This window comes from Heloderma suspectum, chromosome 16 (genome assembly GCF_057233095.1).
Source record: "Heloderma suspectum isolate Gila_16-S chromosome 16, 16-S_ref, whole genome shotgun sequence".
Classification (NCBI taxonomy): Eukaryota; Metazoa; Chordata; class Lepidosauria; order Squamata; family Helodermatidae; genus Heloderma; species Heloderma suspectum.
Window position 1 is genome coordinate 19,875,322 of NC_139473.1, and position 20,489 is coordinate 19,895,810.

At 49.6% G+C, this 20,489-nt stretch overlaps 2 protein-coding genes and 1 non-coding gene across 6 annotated transcripts in view; 1 reads left to right on the forward strand and 2 right to left on the reverse strand.

Moving 5' to 3' along the window:
- Positions 1-77: 77 nt before the first annotated feature.
- PEX12 (peroxisomal biogenesis factor 12) lies at positions 78-14,091 on the forward strand. Of its 4 annotated transcripts, XR_014786144.1 has the most exons (5): positions 78-108; positions 2,090-2,256; positions 6,659-7,218; positions 8,724-9,259; positions 12,371-14,091. XR_014786144.1 is itself a non-coding variant. In XM_084822830.1 (4 exons), exons 2-4 carry the CDS (start codon positions 2,131-2,133, stop codon positions 9,121-9,123), a joined length of 1,086 nt encoding a protein of 361 aa, XP_084678956.1. In that variant the 5' UTR covers positions 78-1,998; positions 2,090-2,130; the 3' UTR covers positions 9,124-12,342. The 4 variants fall into 4 exon arrangements, 3 of the variants coding, with proteins under 3 accessions (XP_084678956.1, XP_084678955.1, XP_084678953.1); XM_084822830.1 differs by lacking the exon at positions 12,371-14,091 and having other exon boundaries at positions 78-1,998; positions 8,724-12,342; XM_084822829.1 differs by lacking the exon at positions 12,371-14,091 and having other exon boundaries at positions 8,724-12,342.
- A 1,385-nt stretch (positions 14,092-15,476) lies between these two features.
- On the reverse strand, positions 15,477-15,573 carry LOC146335040 (Z30 small nucleolar RNA). The gene has a single exon (XR_014786214.1). It is a non-coding gene; the product is annotated as a Z30 small nucleolar RNA (small nucleolar RNA).
- A 2,095-nt stretch (positions 15,574-17,668) lies between these two features.
- Positions 17,669-20,489, reverse strand: part of UNC45B (unc-45 myosin chaperone B) — a 49,621-nt gene continuing 46,800 nt past the window's right edge. Inside the window, exon 21 of the mRNA XM_084822682.1 lies at positions 17,669-18,394. Within this exon, the coding sequence (XP_084678808.1) occupies positions 18,128-18,394 (267 nt within the window). The 3' untranslated portion in view covers positions 17,669-18,127. The remainder of the gene's footprint in view (positions 18,395-20,489) is intronic.

Genomic DNA, 20,489 nt, shown 5'->3' on the forward strand with positions numbered 1-20,489 from the left:
TAGCTCCATGGCACCATAGAGATCCGGTAGGAGAAATTCCAGAGCGGCATACTGCACTTCCGGTGGGGTATTGGCCCAGACAATAAGACCATAGAGCGAAGGAGGCTGGTAGGTTGGGGGGGGGGTCAGAGGTGAAGACCCCCCCCGCAGTCTTTGTCTCCCCCCACCCCCCATATGGGAGGGGGAAGCGGAAGCACATTCTGTAGCCCCCCCCCTGCAATTTGGGGTCTAGAATTGGGATTTCTGTAAGGGGGAGCGGGAGGGGGAGCGGGCCTTGTCAAGTCTTAACGATGCCCTTCTTCTCAAAGGTCAAAAACGGAAGGCAGCCTTCCCCAGGAAGTTGTTGCTGGACTACAACTCCCATCATCCCTGCCCCTGGACTACGCTGGCTGGGGCTGATGGGAGATGCACCCCAACAACACCTGGAGGACACCAGGTTCCCCACCCCTGAATCAAGGCAAGGTTTGTGTATCCACGCACACGCGCTGCTTCTTCCTGTGTTTTCTCCTCACCGATACGGCCTGCGACTGAGCAGGGGTTGGGGCCCGGATCGCCCCCAGCCCCTCTTTGCCGCTCAGGGAGTCGATTCCACGGTCAGGAGCAGCCCCGTCCCGGGAAAGCGAACCTGTCCGAATTCCCTCAGATCTCTCTTTTCCACCCCCAGTATTCCAGTTATAGGGAAGTGGGGGTGGAGGGCTCAGTCAGCCGGACGGTCCCGTGAGAAGAGAGACCGAAGAAAGGGGTGACCGCAGCACAGGAGGCAGCAATCCTGCCGGAGCTAAGCAGGCCTGAGTCTGGTCCGTGCCTGGACGGGAGACCCCCTGGGCTCTCTCTCTGTGCCACTTTGTGTTTCATGATGGAAGGAGGTTGGACTATAAATGCCCGGAAGGAAGACCTTTAAGTGGTCCCATCTGGTATATTCTGAGTGTGTGAGGCAGACATCCTACACTAAAAGAGTTACGCTGCCAACGAAAACAGGCTTGAACAGAATAAGGAGCACACCAGAAGTCATTGTTCAAGACAGCTGGGAACAAAGAATATGCATGTTTGTCTGGCTGGGTGTGCACCCTGCAAAACAAACAGTTGGGTAAACGTCACACAGCAGCATGTATTGCCCCTCATGCCATGCGGCAGCCTAATCCTGACTTCAAGATGCGGTGCCTCAGCCCAAATCCATATACTTCCGACTACTTAAGAGTCACAGACCTTCTCAAGGATGCTCCTCATGACATGTATCCTGGCATTTTCCTCTGCAAGTGTTTATACTTCAACTTGCTTAGTGTTTAGATATGTCAATAGTTTTTGGTGGTGAAAGCCGTTCTGAAGTAGGAGGCAAAATTTAGGAAAGAAGGTCAGTGAACAGCCATGCAGGTCCTCTAAATTCCATACCTGCACACTTTTATATGCATCTTTGTCATTCTTGAGGACTAGCAACTTGGAGGTGGGGAACATGGGCAGGACTCATGTCCTGCTTGTGTGTTTTCCGTGGACAGCTGGTTGGCCACTGTGTGAACAGAATGCTGGACTAGATGGACCTTGGCCTGATCCAGCAGGGCTTTTCTTAAATAAGTCTGTGTTAAGGAAATATCCAAGACAGGTTAGGTTGAACAGTCAGGAATTTATTAAACCACATCATAGCTGTGGAAGAGTCAGTCGAAACTGAGTCTCCCCAAATACAAGAAACAGGAGGCATTTCTACAGACTGTTAGTTGGAGAACAAAAAAAATACACTACGCATGCTCAGGAAGTCACTTAACTCAGCAATAGTCTTATCAGCACAGCTGCATTCTTATCTTCAGGGATGAGCTAACCTGGTGGATAGGAGTTTCCTGGTTATAATGAGCAGGTTGCAATTACCTTCTCATGGTCAGACACGTACACATTCTCTCAATCCCATCAGGCACCTTGCCTGAGCCAAGCTACTTACAAGGCCTAGTCAGGCCTACCTTCACATCTGAAATGCCATACCATGGTTGTTATGAGACTACACTTGGAAAGGTGAATATCCCTAATGTCCGCCTTCTAGATGAGGCTTTTGTAGTCCTGCTAAGAAAGGATTCTGGTAACAAATTCTGTTTTGTTTGCAAAGGATTTTGCAGAAAGCCTGGATTTTCCATCCCAGAACAGGTCATGGCAGAGCATGGGGCACATCTCACTGCTGCCTTCACCTACGAGGACAGACCTTCCATCTTTGAGGTTGTCGCCCAAGACAGCTTGATGTCTGCCGTGAGACCGGCACTCCAGCATGTGGCCAAGGTAAGAAGGGTGGTCCATAGGTGAGTAGCCTCAGCGGGGCTGTTTCTACTTCTCTGCGCTTGTCCAAGGGATCCCTAGTGGCCAGAAAAATTAAGAAAAGTGTGGGCAGAAAATAGAGACCCTGTAGCTCTGTGGTAAGCCAAATACATGCTTTGCATGCAGAAAGCCTGGCATTCTGTTCTCTCCAGTTAGAAGAATCTCAGGCAGCAGGGCTGGAAAAATAACTCTCCCTGTGTATTTCATGGCAAGTTCTGGGACAAAATACATTCCCTAAAGTTGCACGCTGTTTTAACTGTTTTATTGTTTGAGATTTTTAATTGGTATTAGCTTGTTTAGTAGTTTAATATGCTTTTAGCTATGTAAATTATTTATTGTTTTATCCAGTTTAAATTGCTTTTATCTATACACCGTCCTGAGATCTTAATGATATAGGGTGGGATACAAATGTTTTAAATAAATGAATAAATAAAATAAAAGCTGCGATAGAAATTAAGGCAAGATTCCAAAACCCACTGGCTAAAAAGGGTTTGAATGTGTGCTTCCAATAACCACGTTATTTCAGTTTACTTTCCATAACGTTTTACTGCTCAAAGCGGGGATGTTAACTTCAAGCTTGTGGACCAAATCCGGCCTTCCTGAATTCCTCATCTCGCCCTCTGGGGTTCCCATGTAACCAGTGATGCTGCCAAATATTGAAATTATTCGGCTCATTGCTCAAACTTTGCCCACTTGTAGTGCTCATCTTATTAAAATGGTCCGCCCCAGGCATCTTATGGATCCAAATGGATTCCTGAACATGCTTGGGGATTCTCTGGAGCATGCCAACGGCCACTCGGTCGAGACCCTAGTGGGTGGGTGGAATGCCGCAATCACTGGGGCATTAGATTGGGTGGCTTCGAAACGCCCTCTCCCCCTGAACAGTGCTCGGACTGCACCATGGTTCAATCTGCGGTTACGAGCTCTGAAACAGGAGGTGAGACGGCTAGAGCGCCGGTGACAGAAGTCTCGCTTCGAAGACAATCAGTCACGGGCTAGAGCTGTATCTTCAGCCTATCACATGGCGATGAAGGCAGCAAAAAAGGAATATTATGCTGCCTGTATCGTGTCCGCAGCGTGCTGTCCCAGGAGGCTGTTCCAAGTGGTCCGGAGGCTGGTCGGTCCAGTGGCTCCAGAACTGCTGGAGCATTCTAAGGCCTCTTGTGAGGCCTTGGCAAGGCACTTTGCAGATAAAATTGATCGGATTAGGAGTGTTACTCTGGGAGCTGTGGATACAGTTAGTGAGCAAGAGGCGGCCTGTGGCTAACCGTTTTTGTGGGATCGGTTCCAGCTTCTTCCTTCTGATGAAGTGGACAAGGCGCTTTCATCTGTAAGGCCAACCACCTGCTTACTCGATCCTTGCCCATCTTGGCTCATTATGGGCTGCAGAGAGAGATTGGGTGAGGGGATCAGGGCGGTGGTGAACAGCCTCCCTTGAAGAGGGAGTGATGCCATCAGCCCTCAAGGATGCTGTGATAAGACCGCTTTTAAAGAAGCCTTCCTTGGATCCCCAAATTCTGAACAACTTTCGCCCAGTCTCGAATCTGCCATTTTTGGGCAAGGTGATGGAGCGGGTGGTGGCGATGCAGTTGAGGGCACACTTGGAAGAAGCCGATTATCTAGATCCATCTCAATTGGGCTTCAGGCCTGGGCATGGGAGAGAAACGGCCTTGGTCGCCTTGGTGGATGATATGAGGAAGGCTCTGAATAGGGGCGAATGCTCCTTCCTTGTTCTCCTCAACCTATCAGCAGCTTTTGATACCATTGACCATGGTATCCTTCTGAACGCCCGGAGGGGTTGGGCATTGAAGACACTGTATTGCGGTGGTTCTGGTCCTTCCTCTCGGCAGCTACCAGAGGGTAGCACTGGGACAGGAGGTTTCGGACCCGTGGCCACTCACTTGTGGGGTGCCACAGGGTTCCATCCTCTCCCCGATGCTATTTAACATCTATGTGAAGCCGCTGGGGGCCATCCTCAGGAGGTTTGGGGTGCGGTGTCATCAATATGCGGATGACACGCAGCTTTACCTCTCGTTCAAATCTTCACCAAGGTTGGCCGTAGAATCCCTGTCCAAATGTCTGGAGACAGTGAGTGGCTGGATGGGGAGGAATAAGCTGAACCCTGACAAGACCGAGGTACTTTCGGTGGGAGACAAGAGGAGGCTGGGGGATGTTGACTTGGTGTTGAATGGGGTATGGCTGCCCTTGAAAGACCAGGGCCACCACCTGGGGGTCATTTTAGACTCCCAGCTGTCCATGGAGGCTCAGGTGTCAGCTGTAAGCCGGACAGTGCTGTACCAACTCCATCTGATACAGCGGCTGCGCCCCTTCCTTCCCGACCATCTGCTCCCATCGGTACTACATGCCCTGATCTCCTCTCATCTAGACTACTGTAATGCGCTCTGTGTGGGGTTACCCTTGAAGACGGTTCGGAAGCTGCAGCTGGTGCAGAACATGGCGGCTCGCCCGATTACAGGCAGCCGCTGGCGAGATCACATCACTCCAGTGCTGAAGGAGTTGCACTGGTTAACAGTTGTTTTCCGGGCCAAATTCAAGGGTTGGTTTTGACCTTTAAAACCCTATGCAATTCCGGCCCAGCCTATCTTAAGGAGCGCCTCCAGCAACGCCAGACAGGCCGCTTAACAAGATCAGCCTTGAATGGCCTTCTCTCTGTCCCATCAGCCAGCTGGTGAGGACGAGGGAGAGGGCCTTCTCTGTGGTGGCCCCCACTCTGTGGAACTCCCTCCATAGGGAACTCTGCCATGCCCCCTAATTAATAAGCTTCCGCTGCACATTAAAAACATGGTTGTTCAGGCAGGCACTTGGGGTGGGTTAGGGTATTTTTTTATGATGCTTTTAATGTAGAATTTTATTGTTTTAACTGTTTTGTTGTTGTACATCGCCCAGAGTGGCTGGGTGACCAGCCCAGATGGGCCATTAACAAATTTAATTAATTAATTAATTAATTAACAAGCCTGTACCAGCTTTTTACAAATTCTCAGTTGAGTTCAGAATTGATCACGAGCTTCTGAGGACATGCAGTCTGGATCTAACCCATTCTATTTCCGCACATGTGCTGAGCTGGTTCGAGTAACCCTTTTCTTGCTTAAGGCAAACTGTGATGATGTCACATCTTTCTCTTATTCTCCTTGAATCGGATTTGGGTCATCGTTGAGTGTACATTACTTTTTTTTATTTTGTTGGGCAAGTAAACATACTTTACTTAGTGCTGCTGGTGGGTGGCATGTTTCTGTGAGAGGCCACGCAAAAACAACCAATCAGGAAGAGAGTACATAACGTGGTGACAGATGACGTGGGTCATCCTGTGGAGCTGACTGGTGGGAGATTCAGGACAGACAAAAGGAAGGTCTTCTTCACACAGTGCAGAGTTAAACTGTGGAACTCGCTACCACAGGATGTAGCGATGGCCACCAATATGGATGGCTTTAAAAGGGAGTTGGGCAAGTTCCTGGAGGAAAAGGCTATCAATGGCTGCTAGCCTTGATGGCTAGAGGTGAATGAGCCTATGTACACCAGTGGCTGGGGAACATGGGTGGGAGGGTGCTGTTGCACTCGTGCCCTGCTCATGAGTTCTTGATCGACAGCTGGTTGGCCACTGTGTGAACAGAATGGTGGACTAGATGGACCCTTGGTCTGATCCAGCAGGGCTCATGTGTTCTTATGATGTCATGACACACTACGCATTTTCAAACTAAACCCCCCAAGATGCACTTTGACACTGTGCATGTGCGAAAGCTCATTTACGTGGAAAGAGAGTTCATTTTCAGGGAAAACACTTGTCTGAGCATTCCGCCCTGGAATGCGGCCCCCAGGAGTGTCTCCAAAATTGAATCCAGCCCTCAGGTTGAAAGAGGTTCATCGCCCTGGGTTGAAGGAACAACAGGATATGTAGAACCTGCTCTTCTACAAAATTATCATCCAAGTGGCTAACACGGGGGAAAATCCATCAAGACACAATTTAAAATACTAAAAAAGTTCTCAAGGGAGCATAAAATGAAGCACAGCAAACCCAGAATGTTGCAGCAAGCCTGATGCCAAAGATTTCTGGAGTGCAGCTAGGAATAGAGGAAGCTGCGTTGTAGTGAGTCAGCTACTTGGTCCATCTAGCGCAGAATTGTTGATACTGACTGGCAGCAGCAGCTCTCCAGGGCTTCGGGCAGGATTCTTTCCCAGCCCTACCTGGAGATGCTGTCGAGGATCGAACCCAGGACCTTTTGCATGCCAAGCAGGGGCTCTGCCCAGTGAGCTACAGCCCTACATGGGAGCAGAGATGGAAAGATCATAGGCATTTGCCTGACGTCCTCCTTATGTATTAATCTTAGGCCATGTCTGTCTCTTGCGCTAGGTGCTGGCCGAATCCAACCCTGGCCGCTACGGCTTCCTCTGGCGCTGGTTTGACGAAATCTACTCCCTCCTGGACCTGCTGCTCCAGCAGCACTACCTCTCCAGCTGCAGCGCCTCGTTTCCCGAAAACTTCTACGGCTTGAAGCGAGTCGCGCAGAGAGGTGGGAGCGGCCAGCTGCGGGGGCGGCTGGCCACCGCCGGGCTGCCACAGAGACACCACTGGAAATCGCTCTGCCTGCTGGTCCTCGTTCCTTACCTGAGGACCAAACTGGAGAAACTCATCTCTCGGCTCCGGGAAGAGGACGACTATTCCATCCACCCTCCATCATCCTGCTGGAAGCGCTGCTACCAGGCCTTCCTGGCTGCTTACCCCTTTGTGAACCTGGCGTGGGAGGGCTGGTTTCTGGCCCAGCAGCTGTGCTACGTCCTGGGGAAGGCCCGGCATCACTCGCCCCTGCTGAGGCTGGCCAGCGTGCAGCTGGTCAGGCTGACAGCGGAAGACGTGCGAGCCTTAGAGGAGAAACGGGCAGCTGCTCCAGTGACCCCACAGCCCTCGGGCAGGTGAGTTGAAACAGAAACTGACACGCTCCCTCGCACCACAGTAGCAACGGAGCCTCCTGTCTGGGTCGCATTCTATCTTCTGTTGATTAAGAACACAAGAAGTCCCAGCTGTTGCAGCCTTCTCTCACAGGGGAGATGCTGCAGCCCTTTGATCATTTTAGTTGCCCTCTTCTGCACTTTTTACAGCTCTGCAATATTTTTTAGGTGCGGTGACCACAGGACTGTTACTGCGCCCCAAAATGGTTAGCATCCTTCAGCCTTGTCCAACCTGGTGCCCTCCTGATGTGTTGGACTACAACTCCCATCATGCCCCAGCCAGCCATGCTTGATGGTTCCCCACCCGTTTTATCATTTTAAATGTTATTGTTTAACCACCGTGCAAACATCACTTATTTGGTGGCATATGAACTCTGTTAATGAAAAGGGCAACAAAAATGATCAAGGGGCTGGAGCAACTCCCCCATGAGGGAAGGGTACAACAGCTGAGATTGTTTAGCTTGGAGAAAAGGCGAAGAAGGGGAGACATGAGAGAGGTGTACAAGATTATGCACAGTGTGGAGCAAGTCGAGAGGGAGACATTTTTCTCTCTCATAATACGCAAACCCACTAGGGTCATCCCATGAAGCAGATTGGTGGGAGACTCAGGACAGATCAAAGGAAGGACATCTTCACACAGCACAGAGTCAAACTATGGAATTCGCTATCACAGGATGCAGTGATGGCTACCCATTTGGATGGCTTTAGAAGGGGGTTAGACAAATTAGTGGAGGAAAAGGCTATCAATGGCTACTAGTCCTAATGGCTCTGTGCTACCTGCACTGTCAGAGGCCTATTTACACCAGTTCCTGGGGGACATGGGCGGGAGGGCGCTGTTGCAGTCCTGTCTTGCTTGTGGGTTTCCCTTTGGGGCAGCTGGTTGGCTACTGTGTGAACAAAATGCCAGACCAAATGGACCCTTGGTCTGATCCAGCAGGGCTCTTCTTCTGTTCTTATATTCTGTTTCGAGAGAGAGGGGAGGAGGTTTACCAAATTCCAGGGCTCTCGTTTATGGAGATGTCCCCTGACAATTGCAAAACCATCATCAGTTTTAGTAAATACGCACATCACCGGAAGGATTTTTCTCAGCTTCTCATGGCTCTGAGACTCCGGGTTACCCAGTTGATTCAGGACCAATCAAAAGGTGGTGCATCTTCACACGATGCCGAATTAACTTACAGTGGCTTTAAAAAGGATTAGAGCAATTCCAGGAAGACCATCTGGACGTAAGACAGTTGCATGGAACTTTCATGTTTAGGGATAGCATATCTTTGAATACCGAATGCTGGGGACAAGCGATGGGACAGTCAGAATGGGAATTCAGCGAGGGGATCCTGTCCTGGTGCTCTCGCTGAGCCGGATTTGAATCCTGGCGCTCTCCTTGTCTGCTAGCCAGAGGAAGTGCGCTCCATTCATGCTTTTCTCTGTGTGTGTGTGTGTCTCTCTCTCTCTCTCTCTCCTTGCTACAGCATGAAAGCACAGGTGCAGTCAGCCGGGAAGAAAGCCTTGGGCGGCCTGGCTTTCTCCCTCTCCACCGGCCTCTCCGTGGGCGTCTTCTTCCTCCAGTTTCTGGAGTGGTGGTACTCGTCTGAAAACCAGGAGACCATCAAGTCTCTGACCGCCCTGCCAACCCCGCCGCCCCCCGTGCACCTGGACCTTGGGGCGGACTCCCCGCTCCTGCCCAAGCTCAAGACTGTGTGCCCGCTGTGCCGCAAAATCCGCGCCAACGACACGGCCCTCTCCACGTCCGGCTTTGTGTTCTGTTACCGCTGCGCCTACAACTATGTCAAACAGCACCAGCGGTGCCCCATCACTGGCTATGCCACCGAACTTCAACACCTTGTCAAATTATACATGCCTGAAAACTGAGGGGTGCAGCCAGCTTCCTGCCTCAGAGCTCAGAAACGGCGTTGCTGTAGATGGCATTTGTGCCGGCGTGGGCGTTTTTGATTGAGAATATCTGCTGCGGCATTGTGCAGGCATCCCACACCTTTTTATTGGCAGGGTAGGTGGCCACTAAGAGTTCGGCTACGTGTTTATACTTGATATTTGGAAAGCAGGCAGGCTCGGACTGTTGCGAATTCTCTCGTTATCTCACTCGGCTAATTTCCCCTAGAAACTGAGGAGCGAGGGAAGATTAGCGGAGTGAGATAACTAGAGAGAGTGAAAATGATCACAGCTTCGTTCTCGGTATGACTTGAAGGCATGTCTCCACTGCAGACTGCCATGTTGAGCCTCCTGAAGTCTTCCTGTGGATAGTTTGCAGAGCTGGTGTGTCCTGAAGTCTTACTGAGAAGGAATGAGGCACAATAGGATTTTCTTACTAGTTATCTCACTGAGCTGATTATCCCCCATTTCTCAGCTGCTGGGGGAAACTTTAGCCGAGTGAGATAACTAAGGTCAGAGGTTGGCTGCTTTTCACACAGTATAATATGTAGCCAAGCTCTTGGGAGTTGTTCTACGAGACAGATTTTTGCACAGAATGAGGTGGAAGCATGCTGCCGGGGCGGGGTGTGTGTTCTAGAATAAACGGTAGCACTTCAGACTGCAGGTGGGGGAATACCATTTTTTAAATGCCCCCAATACCTTTCAACACATCACACATATAGAAAACTAGCAGAGCTGGCAAAGGACCAAGATAGGGCCTTTCTCCTTGATACACTAGTTTACTTGTTGCGGGGAGATGTTTTATTTTGGCTTTTTAAAAACACGGGAGAACATTCAAAGACGTACTGCTCTCCTGACCCCATAATTGGAAGTGGTTCAGTCTGTTCTGCCATCCCGTTCTGCTGCATGTACAAATCAGGTCCGATTCTGCAGAATAAGGTGGTTGGGAAGGAAACCGTATCTCTTCCAGGTGCAGGTGGGAAACTGCATCCTTCAAACACTCCTTGAACACGGCCCTCTCCCTGATGTGCTAATTTACTACCTGCCGGGAGCTTTTTATGTTGGGGCAGGGGGCATTTCGAAAAAGGATGCAGTCCAGAATTCTCCCCCCTCCCCTTCTGTGTAACAATGTTAAAGGTGAGGAAGCCTGGGCCTGAGGGTGGGGGCAAATCCACCCCCCCTTTGGTTTCCCAGATGGCCACACACACCCCTGCCCCCGATTGTCTGGTGGCTTCCCGGCTTTAAGCTACAATATGCTGCTGTTTTGGCCCTACCCCCATTTGCCTCTGGCCCTGCCCACCAGTGGAATGCGGCCCCCGAGAGCTTCTTCAAAGGGGAATTGGGCCTGTGGGCTGAAACAGGTTCAACATGCCTGGTTAAGGTAGTGGTCCCCCCAAAAAAAACACTTTACATGGGGGGCAAGGGTGTCCAGAGAACATGGACTCACTTAACCTCAGCTTCTTGGGCTCATGAGGCATGCATCTCTGCGAGCGGTGCCCTTCTCACGGCGGGACCCTCGATGGCACGGGAGGGGTGAGAGGATCACTTCTCTCCAGCGTCTCTTTTCCGCACAACGGAGGATCAAAAGCAGCCTTGCTCTGGCAACCCAAGAGGCTTTAGACAGAAGTGAGGCGCAACCGTGGCCTGTGCAAACTCCTCTCTGTCTCCGTGCTGCAGCGGCTGCCCGTATGCAGCTCGTGTAAGGAGGAGCCAGAGAGGCAGGGAGCCTTAAGCCAGGGCTGGGCAGAGGGTAGATCTCCCCATGTTTTGGACTACAACTCCCAGAAGCCCCAGCCAGCATGGCCAATGGTCAGGAATGCTGGGAGCTGCAGTCCAAAACATCAGGAGATCTTGCCCACCCCTGCCTTGAGCCACAGGCCCACATTCATCAGGAAATGCACCCCTGCCAAGTCTCATGCGCCTGGCGTCCCATCTAAACCAGGTGGCCTCCCCTTCAGGCATAGCGCCCCAGAGATCCCTGGCCCAAGCCTTGTGCCCCACTGGCATACTGGTGCTGCGCCCACAGGAGCCAGTTTCCACATAATGCCAGGCGTGTGGGATTCTGCACAGGTATGTCTTTGACACACCCTGGAAGTTGCATTCCGAACTGAGCCATCACCAGCCCTGGCCTGCGGGCGGTGGAGGGAGCTCTGCACCTCCAAGCTGGCTCCCCTTCAAGACGGTCTATTCCTTCTCTCTACCTTCCATCTCTTGAGACGGGCGGATAGCAGGGCCGCTGATGCCACCATGTCTCCCTCCTGCCCTGTCAGCCAAATTCTGGCAGGTGTCCCATTGGACTTACAACTGCAGCCTCCCCCAGCGGGGCTCCCTTCCTGCACAAGCACCGGTGGGATAGATTGGGCTGCAGGGATTATTTTCCAGATGGTGCTGTAGAAGTCAAAGCAAGAGTCCCTTTTCCAGTCCCACAATCCCTCTCTTGTCCAACTCTGGCCCAAGGCCTCAACTCGGCACGCCCACCCTGTGGTGCAAGAGGGAGAGGCTGGCTGGAGGCGGCACCGATGCCAAGGGAACGGCTGGTATTCACGTGGTGGATCTGTCGCACAGCCCTGCCTTGCAGACGCCTGTCTGTGTGTGTCCTGTGTGGATCTTGGTGCTGAAGGGCTGTGTGTTCAAATGTAAACCCAAACCACGGCAGCAGCTCTGCTTGAAGACGTTACACAAACCATTTTGGGGGTTTCCATCATTGCCTGAGTGTGCATACCTATCAGCACATGGCAGCAAAAAAATACAGATGCCTCTACGAACTAGTACGGACTCGAGGTTCTTGTTGGCCCCTTCCAACCCTACTATTCTATGATTCTAGTCTTGTCTTCTTTTTTTACTGTTCATGGAAAATATACATGAACAGTTAAATTTAAAACAAAGGACTAGTCTGTAGAGGCATTTCTGGGTTTGCAGGGAGGGTATCTTGGTTAAGACCTTTCCATGCAAAATCTTTATAGCAAAAAAACAGCAGCAGCCTAACGGAACTATCTGTCTGAAACCCGTTCAAGGCGGGGAGTAAACATGTGAAAGGGCCAAATAAGATAACCTTTGAGCAACACGACACCTGAGGGATTTGAGGGATGCACTGCATGAATGTATCCTCACTCATGTGGCAAGTGCATTGTCAAAGCCAGAACTCTGAAGTACATAAAATGCTTTATTCAAAATAAAAGATAACGTTTTTAATATTTCTACAAAATTGAACAATTTCTGTTTTGTACAGGTCAACAATACTTAAACCCATGGGTGACATTACTTACCAAGCTGGAAGATCTCCCCATAAGACAAAAAGAGTACCAAACTTTACAGGAAAGCATTCTTTTTTGCTGCTTCTCATGTACATGAATTGCAGATTTTTGTCCCCCCTTCCTCCCCAGGCATGGCAATGTTCCAAATTTGTAGTTGATGTTGCCTTCAAAGACATGGACTGCTGCCCTTTTTGCCCTGTGCCCTAATGTCAACCAGGAAAAAGAAAGTAAGTATTTTCTGGGATCTAAACATCAGATCTTGTAGGAACCCTTTCCATGCAGCTGTGCGTTGCAGGGAATGGTTTTGTAGCAGTGGGACAGTTACCTTACAGGGATGCTTGTCCCTTTCTGGTGATCTTGTCCTGGTGGAACCCACACTAAGTTTTGGAAGAATCCCAGAACACAATTTGAAAACAACTGGGCTAAAATATGGATCTGTTGGAAGAGCTGAGCACCAAGACACCATGCACATTTCTATTTTCATCCCATCTTAGTCTTGCTGTGGGCATAATTGAACAATGATTTGCAGCCCAGTCAATAATTTTGCAGTTCACTAATTCCAGCAATTTCTTTGAAATGGCCGTGAAAACTCGGCCACTCTAGAAAGAACTTCTTCCTCAGCTATTATACTCACACATGAATGCAATACTGATTGTCTGTCTATGGCAGCCTTCTTCAACTGGGTCCCCCCCAGATGTTGTGGAATTCCAATTCCCATCAGCCACCAGCAAGGCTAATGGACACAAATCCTGGAAGCTGGTGGAACCCACACTTAGTGCGGGTTCCACCAGGACAAGATATTTATTTGTTACTACTACTGCTACTACATTTATAATCTAATATCTCAAGGGAGGTTCCCTTTCCCCACAACCACCAGAGAAACACAAGCTACTATGCTCTTAGCAGGGTAGTCAAAACATATTTTCAGGCTAGTAACTTTTGTGGGCTTATTTAGAAGGCTGCTCTCTCTCACGTACTTTTCACAGACCCCTTTGGGTTCACCGAGGTTGTTTTAAGCACTAGAATTAAAACAGACTCTGCTGGAAGAAATCCTTATCGAAGCGGTCTTGTTCAGCAACACTGGTATTGAGTCATCCATGTTACTGGTGCTTCTTCTATACTTTCATGCACCGATGTCAACAGAAAACCATAGCCTGGAAAACAAGAAGAGAGAGATGCTTGTTACGATTTTCAAAACTACAGCAAGTAATCCAGATGTTTACAAAGGAGTAAACACCTGGTGCCTGCCAGATGTTTGGGGTCACAACTCCCACCATCCCTGGCCATGCTAGCTAGGGCAGATGGGAGTTGTAGTCCAAGACATCTGGAGGGCAGCACATTGGGGAAGACTGAGCTAAGTTAGCCCTTATGGAAAAATCAAATCCTCAAGCAAGACGGTTGTTGAGTTATATGGGGACCAAATCACAAAACACATTAACCACATACGCTGTTTTGTACAGAGGCTATATAAAACAGCATACTTTTCTGTTTCCTTGACTTGGATTTTTATGGCTGTTTTATTGATTCCTGTGCTGTTTCTTGTTTTGCGTTGCACTGTATTGTAGTCTTTTAAATAGTTGTTTTATTTTATATTTTTAACTGTTTCTATGGCATTTTAGTCTTTTAACTGTTTGTAATCCACCCAGAGAACATTGGTTTTGGTCGGATTAGAAATGTAATAAATGAATAAAGCTGTTACATGCAGTGCCATCCGACACAAATCTGCTCAGAAGTAAACCCCACTGAGTTCAAACTGGACACACTCCCAAGTACATGAGCTGCACATGACTGCAGAGCTAGGCATTTTACTTTGATATGAGCGCTCTCCGTTGCAAAAGGCACTTTGAGCAGTACAAGTTGGAGAAACGTCCGATGCAGTTTTAAGGCTGCAGTCCTAAACAGACTTGTTTTCTGTCGCTCCAGAGGGCAGGACTAGAACAAATGGGAGGAAATTGCAAGGAAGCAGATTTGGACTAAAGGTTAGGAGCAGATTCCTAATCACATGAGCTGACTTGGGAGGTGGTGGGCTCATCTTCGCTCAAGGTATTTAAGCAGAGGCTGTATGGCCAGCTGTCGGGTACTGTAGCTGCACCCTGCAGTGCAGAGCCTGCCTTGAGAAGGGTGTGTGTGGACTAGATGACCTCCAAGGCACCTTCCAACTCAAAATTCTATGATCCTAAACGCATTTACTAGAGAATAAGTCCCACAGAACTTGGAGGGACTTACAGTGCAAAGCTATACATCTCTACTCAAATTCAAAGTGCTGGTTATGACCTATAAAGCCCTATATGGCTTGGGACCAGGCTACCTGAAAGACTGCCTTCTCCCAGACAAGCCTCCCAGGTTCTTAAGATCTTTGGAAGCCCTTCTTTCGAGACTCCCACCTTCAGAGGCACTTTTGGTGGCAATGTGAAAGAGGGCCTTCTTGGTGGCCGCTCCTTGGCTGTGCAACTCCCTGCCCAGGGAGGCGAGGTGGGCTCTCTCTGCTGTCCTTCTGCCGGCCGGCAAAGACTGCTTTATTCAATTGGGCCTTTGGTGCTTAAGCAGGTCTGTTGAGCTGGAGGCTGTGCTTATTCCGTTGCTGTTGTGTTTTAATTGATTTTAATTGTGTTTTAATGCATTTGCTTGTTTTTATCAGTGATTGTAAGCCAGCTTGAGTACCGTTTTTGGTAGAAAGGCGGGCTACAGATCAAATAAATAAACAAGCAAACAGTTAAGTCCCATTGATTTCAATGGGAAACATGCACAGGATTGATTTTCATATAACTCAAATACTATATCCAGTGGTATTACTCCAGAAGTACCTACACCCACCTCCCCAATCCAGATGTGTTTGACTGCAATCCCCATTGGCCATGCTAGTTCAGGATAATGGGCACTGCAATCCCACACATCTGGAGAGAAGGCTGGGGGAGGCAGAGCTGCACCGTCTCTGTGTGTGGGAAACAGTCTTGAGTAGCAATTTAAGATGACGACGTCCGTGGTGTGGCAGTAAGATGCACCCAGCAATAAACGACGGGCATGAAGATTAAAACCTAGCAAGCAAAGAGAACCATTCACCTGAATGATGACTGCCAAAATCCGCTCAGAGAGAAGATTACGTGATCACGTCCTGGTCAGAGCCAAAACAGAAGTTGTAGCAATACCAGGTCAGACTATACTTCACTCATCATTGCCTTTGGCATACCTTACAGGGAGCCACCAGCCCCTTGGCTCAGGCAATGCACATCCACAGGCTGTTAGCCCGATTCAACATCGAAAAATGCTGTTTCCCAGAAACAGAGCTTTGCACCAGCTCGAGACCAAAACAGAGCTGACTGACTCTCAGGAAAACCACATACACACGCACAAGGCGCCACTAATTTGAGACATGGCAGTGGTCATCGGTGGGGGGTGGGGAACAGAGAAGCACTCTACCCGCTCTGCCCCCTCCCCCCCATTTTGGCAGTGAAGAATAATAAAATGAAAGACAAAACTGCACAGACCTTCATAAAATTCGTAGTACAGTTCTAACTCATCTGCGCCAAGGTAGCTCTGGCACATCGCATACTACTCTTTCCCCTTTTCCACTTGGGTTTGGCCACCTGCATTTTTCCCATCCAATGAAATTATACAAAGTGATGAGGAGGAGGGGAAAAAGAGCTAACAAATGGCCATCAGCCTCCATGGCTAATCAGAGCCTTCCTATTCCCCTGAGCACTAGCTACTGGGGGGCAAATGGTGGGTCAAGGTGGGGGGCGAGGAAGAAGGCCTTTGACCATGCTGAAGTTAAGAGCCTCCCGGAAGCATCTTGGCTGTCTGCAGTTAGGAAGGGGACGCTGACCTAGATGGAAGCTTATGGCCTGACCCAATCAGGCAGTTCTTATGAATGCTAAACCTATCACAGAGCCTCACCCACCCGGTGACCTCCAGATGTGCTAGCTAGCTGGGGAATGCTGGGCATTGTAGTCCAACCCAGCTAGAGGACACTAGATTGGGGAAGGCTCTCCCCCACTGGAGGCGTTCAAGACGAGGCTGGACGGCCACCTGCCGGGGATGCTCTGACTTGGATTCCTGCACTGAGCAGGGGGTTGGACTCGATGGCCTTGTAGGCCCCTTCCAGCCGTACTGTTCTATCATTCTATGATTCTAAGGCTGTGCACGATTACAGCCTCCATCATTCCCACCCAGCACGGCCTTTTGCTCTGCCGGATAGGGATGATGGGCCTTATGGAGTCCAACACACCTGGAGAGTGCTGCGTTGGGGACATCTGACCCAGTGGGAGACACCCCCCCCAAAAAAGGATCCTCTGTGTCCAGACACAGTCTACCTCTGAATACTGGGGTGGGGGGCAGGCAACTCTTCTTCCTTATGGGCTTCCCACAAGGCGACTTGTTGAGAACAAGAGGATGGCGTTAAAATGGCCCTTGGGGGTCTGATCTAAGCAGGACTTTACTGGGGTTCTCGCATTTAAAGGCACTTCAAAGCATCCCTCCTTCCCCAGCCTGGCGCCCTCCGGGTGCGTGGGACTACAACTCCCATCATTCCCAGGCAGCACAGCCAATCAGCCTCCCCCAGCCTGGCGCCCTCCAGAGGCGTGGGACTACACCTCCCACCATCCCCATCCGGCTGGGGGGAGGCTAAATTTAAGTGAGATTCCCCCGCACACACACCGCTTTTTTAATCCCCTCCTTTCCTTCCTTTGCTCTTTCTCTCCCCTTACTGTCACCCTGCCCCTGCCCAGGCTCTGGCCTGCAATCATTCCCACGACCACAAAACCCAGCACGCGTCTCACCTCCCTCTGCTCGGACGTTCCACGCCGCCATCTTGCCCCAAGAAAAAATGGCGGCCGCAGAGGCGGCTGCCCTCACGCTCCTCCCAGCCAATCGCAGCTCCCCGGGGCCAGGTCAGATGACCCGCAGCGCAAAGGCCCCGGCGGACGTCGCCGCCCCCCCTCCCCGAGGCGGTCTGTAGAGGAAAGACAAGAACAGCGCTCCACGCTCGCCACCATACTCCGGGTCCCCGTTCAGTGCCTGCAAAGGGGCTTGGGGATGCCTTAGCGCTGCAGATGTCATGCGGGCTGGGGGTGCTGGGAGTTGTAGTTCAACACATCCGGAGGCCACCGGGACTGCTGGCAGCAAGGCAGGGAAAACCTTTGTCCTTTGTGTCACTTGGCCAATACTGAATTTAGCCGGTCGACAGTGGGATCCTGCACTGGAGATGACTTTTACTCACTGTCAAAAACATTCGTCATTAACTGAGAACTTATTTTGAAGGAAGTCACACAAGGCACAGTGTATCTCCATCAACTATTTTATTAATAAACGACCACCCTATAGCAACAGTCACATCAATATCAAGGAGTCTATATATAGAAATCTGATTGTGTTTCCAACAAGCCAAAAATATGAAATGAACACTGAACTTAATATGTGTATAAACCTCTACAAGCAAACGTGATTATTTTTGTACCCTACAAATACACTTCAGGTGGCTTTGAATGTTTTAAGCTTCTCCTGACACCAGAGAACTTAAATGGGAAGTGACTGCAGAAAGGAGGGCTTCCTAGCAGGAACAACGTTCTAGGGATTATTCTGGTGGCTATGTAATGTGTGCCATTACCAAAGCTTTGGAAATAATGTGTTAATTGTTTAATGCATGTTCTATACGTATTCAGTCTCTCCTCCCCGCCGCACTGCCACCTCACTTCCCTAGTCCTCATCTGTTTAGATTTCTGTGGTTTTCTGCATCGTTACGGCTGAGACACAGGTTTGATCAGCCCATAGTCCATGCATTTCACAAGACATTCGCGAGCCACATTGAGGACATGCTGCCTCTTGGGGTCATCTGCCTCTTTGCCAATGACGGTTAGGATTTCCAGCATCTCGCTCTCCACCAGTTTCTTAGCCAGCTCTTGCTCTGCATGGATGAGGTTGTAAATGATGACTAGGCCACGATGCTGTACATCCAGCTTGTCGTGAAGGGAAAGTCTCTGCAGAATCTCCAGCCACTGGGTTGTCTGCAGAAATCGGAATTGTTAGGATGCTTTCACATCATTTTAAAACCTGAAAGCTGCTATGGTTCAAAGACACCGCGATTGGTAGGGAAGTGCGAAAATGGGACAGGTTGACATGTAATGGTCAAAACTCAGGACACTGATTTCATCTTCTAACAGAGCTCATTCCCACTTTTAGGGACTTTTAGGGCAGCTGAGGCATTGGTGTTCTGCAAACAGCTAAAAGTAATACTAAAAACGGTGGTTTCACAAAGCATGTAATATAGCACTAGGTTATCCAGGAATGGAATTCTCCATAGCCAAGATCCTTCCAGAATGTTTACTCATGAGTACATCCCATTCAGCAGAGGTCCCCTGCAACTTTAATTAGAAGCTTCCTCTGTGTGGCTTCTGCCTCTAATTGCCTCCTGTTCAGTGCTGCATTAGTGATTGCCTCCTGTTCAGTGCTGCATTATTCATCACTTACTCAGTCCCTGAGGGGATCTTCATGACAATGGAATGAGAAGCGCATTGGAGTATTATCTGGATTTTCATGGAATCGGCTTTGGTCCGTCAGGCACACACGAAGCAAGATAAGCCAAGTGTACCTTACCTTTAAAATCCGGTTTTCAGAGGTCACACAGTGCTTGAAAGGAACGTATTTCTAAGTGGGATGGGGGGAGTGGAATTGAATGTCATCAGACTGGCAGGGGCTGCTCAACCGATGAGAGAGGCTTGTTTCCTGCCCCTGTCCAGGCTCCGCCCTGCTACTACATTATTATGAATGGAAAGCAACTAATTTTTCCCCATGTGTGCAGGTTTCCCTGAAGAAGCCAAAATCCCTGGTTCTCAAGTACAGCATCTAAAGGCTCCCTAGGAGAGCATCCCCCCCACCCATTTCGCTGCATTCTAGCAATCTGCCACAGAGTTATTGCTCCCACCCCACTTTTCCGCACGTGTGCTCTTTTTGTCTTGAGAAGCCAAAATCCCAGTTCTCGAGTGCAGCATCTGAAGGTTCCCCCTGAGAGCATCCAGCCGTCCTCCATTTCACCCCATTCCAGCAAACTGTCACGGAGTTCTAGCTTCCAAACACACACACACACACACCCTCTCCTTCTCCTTCCCTGCTTGCAAATGCAGGCTCCACCCAAGACCTTGCCAGATAAGTACTGCGATAAAGCGGAGAATCGACTTTACACAGCATAGGAGAAGCAACTTTACATAACATCAAAGAAGCGACTTTACACAGCATCGGAGAAGTAACTTTACATAACATCAAAGAAGCGATTTTACACAGCATCAGAGAAGCGATTTAACATAACACTGAAGAAGCGAAGTAATGCAAACTGAGGCTAATTGCTCCCACAGGGGAAAAGGAAGTGCAAGGTGATTTTGAAGGCTCGAAAGAGCACTCTAGGGCTTTGATGTGTGGGAAAGCCAGGCGAGTTTCTGCAATTACCTAGGTTACTGCAGGCATGGCCACACCCCTAGGAATGCCTCCATCATACCGAATGTAAAGCAGAGGGGTGGGCACACAGCAGCTGAACTGCAGGGGAGCCAAATTAAAGAAAACAATGGAATAAAAGTACTCTGCAAAAATGCAGCTTCCCCACAGGTAAACTCCAGGGTGGCTGCAGAGTGGCCATGACATCATGTGTCCCTAATGACTCTAAGCCACAGCAGCATCGGAGAAAACTTCCCATGTAGATGGACCCTTTGTTTCCTACTAGGGCTTAGTTACTAGTTTAGTCTCATTTTTTCCCTTCCTTAAAAAAAATACCACAATAGTGCTGTTTCACAACAGAAAAAAAACAGAAAAGGAAACTGGTGATGAAAGCTCCCCTTCACAGTGGCAAAGAGGAACTAGTAACAGGACATTTCTTCACACCATGTTGAACAGGAAGCAATTAGAGACAGAAGCCAAATCCAGATGTTTTGGATCTGGAGATCTACCTTCTCCCCACCCCTGCTTTAAAGGACCAGGAGTGCATCTTGGGGGTGCTCCGGAACTCAGTCATGGTCCAGTGAGTTGCAGGTAGCAGGAGTGCCCTTTAAAAGTCCCAGCTTGGACAGTTTCCAGCAAGTTCCTCTCTGGTCATACCTCGCCTCAGTCTCCTAT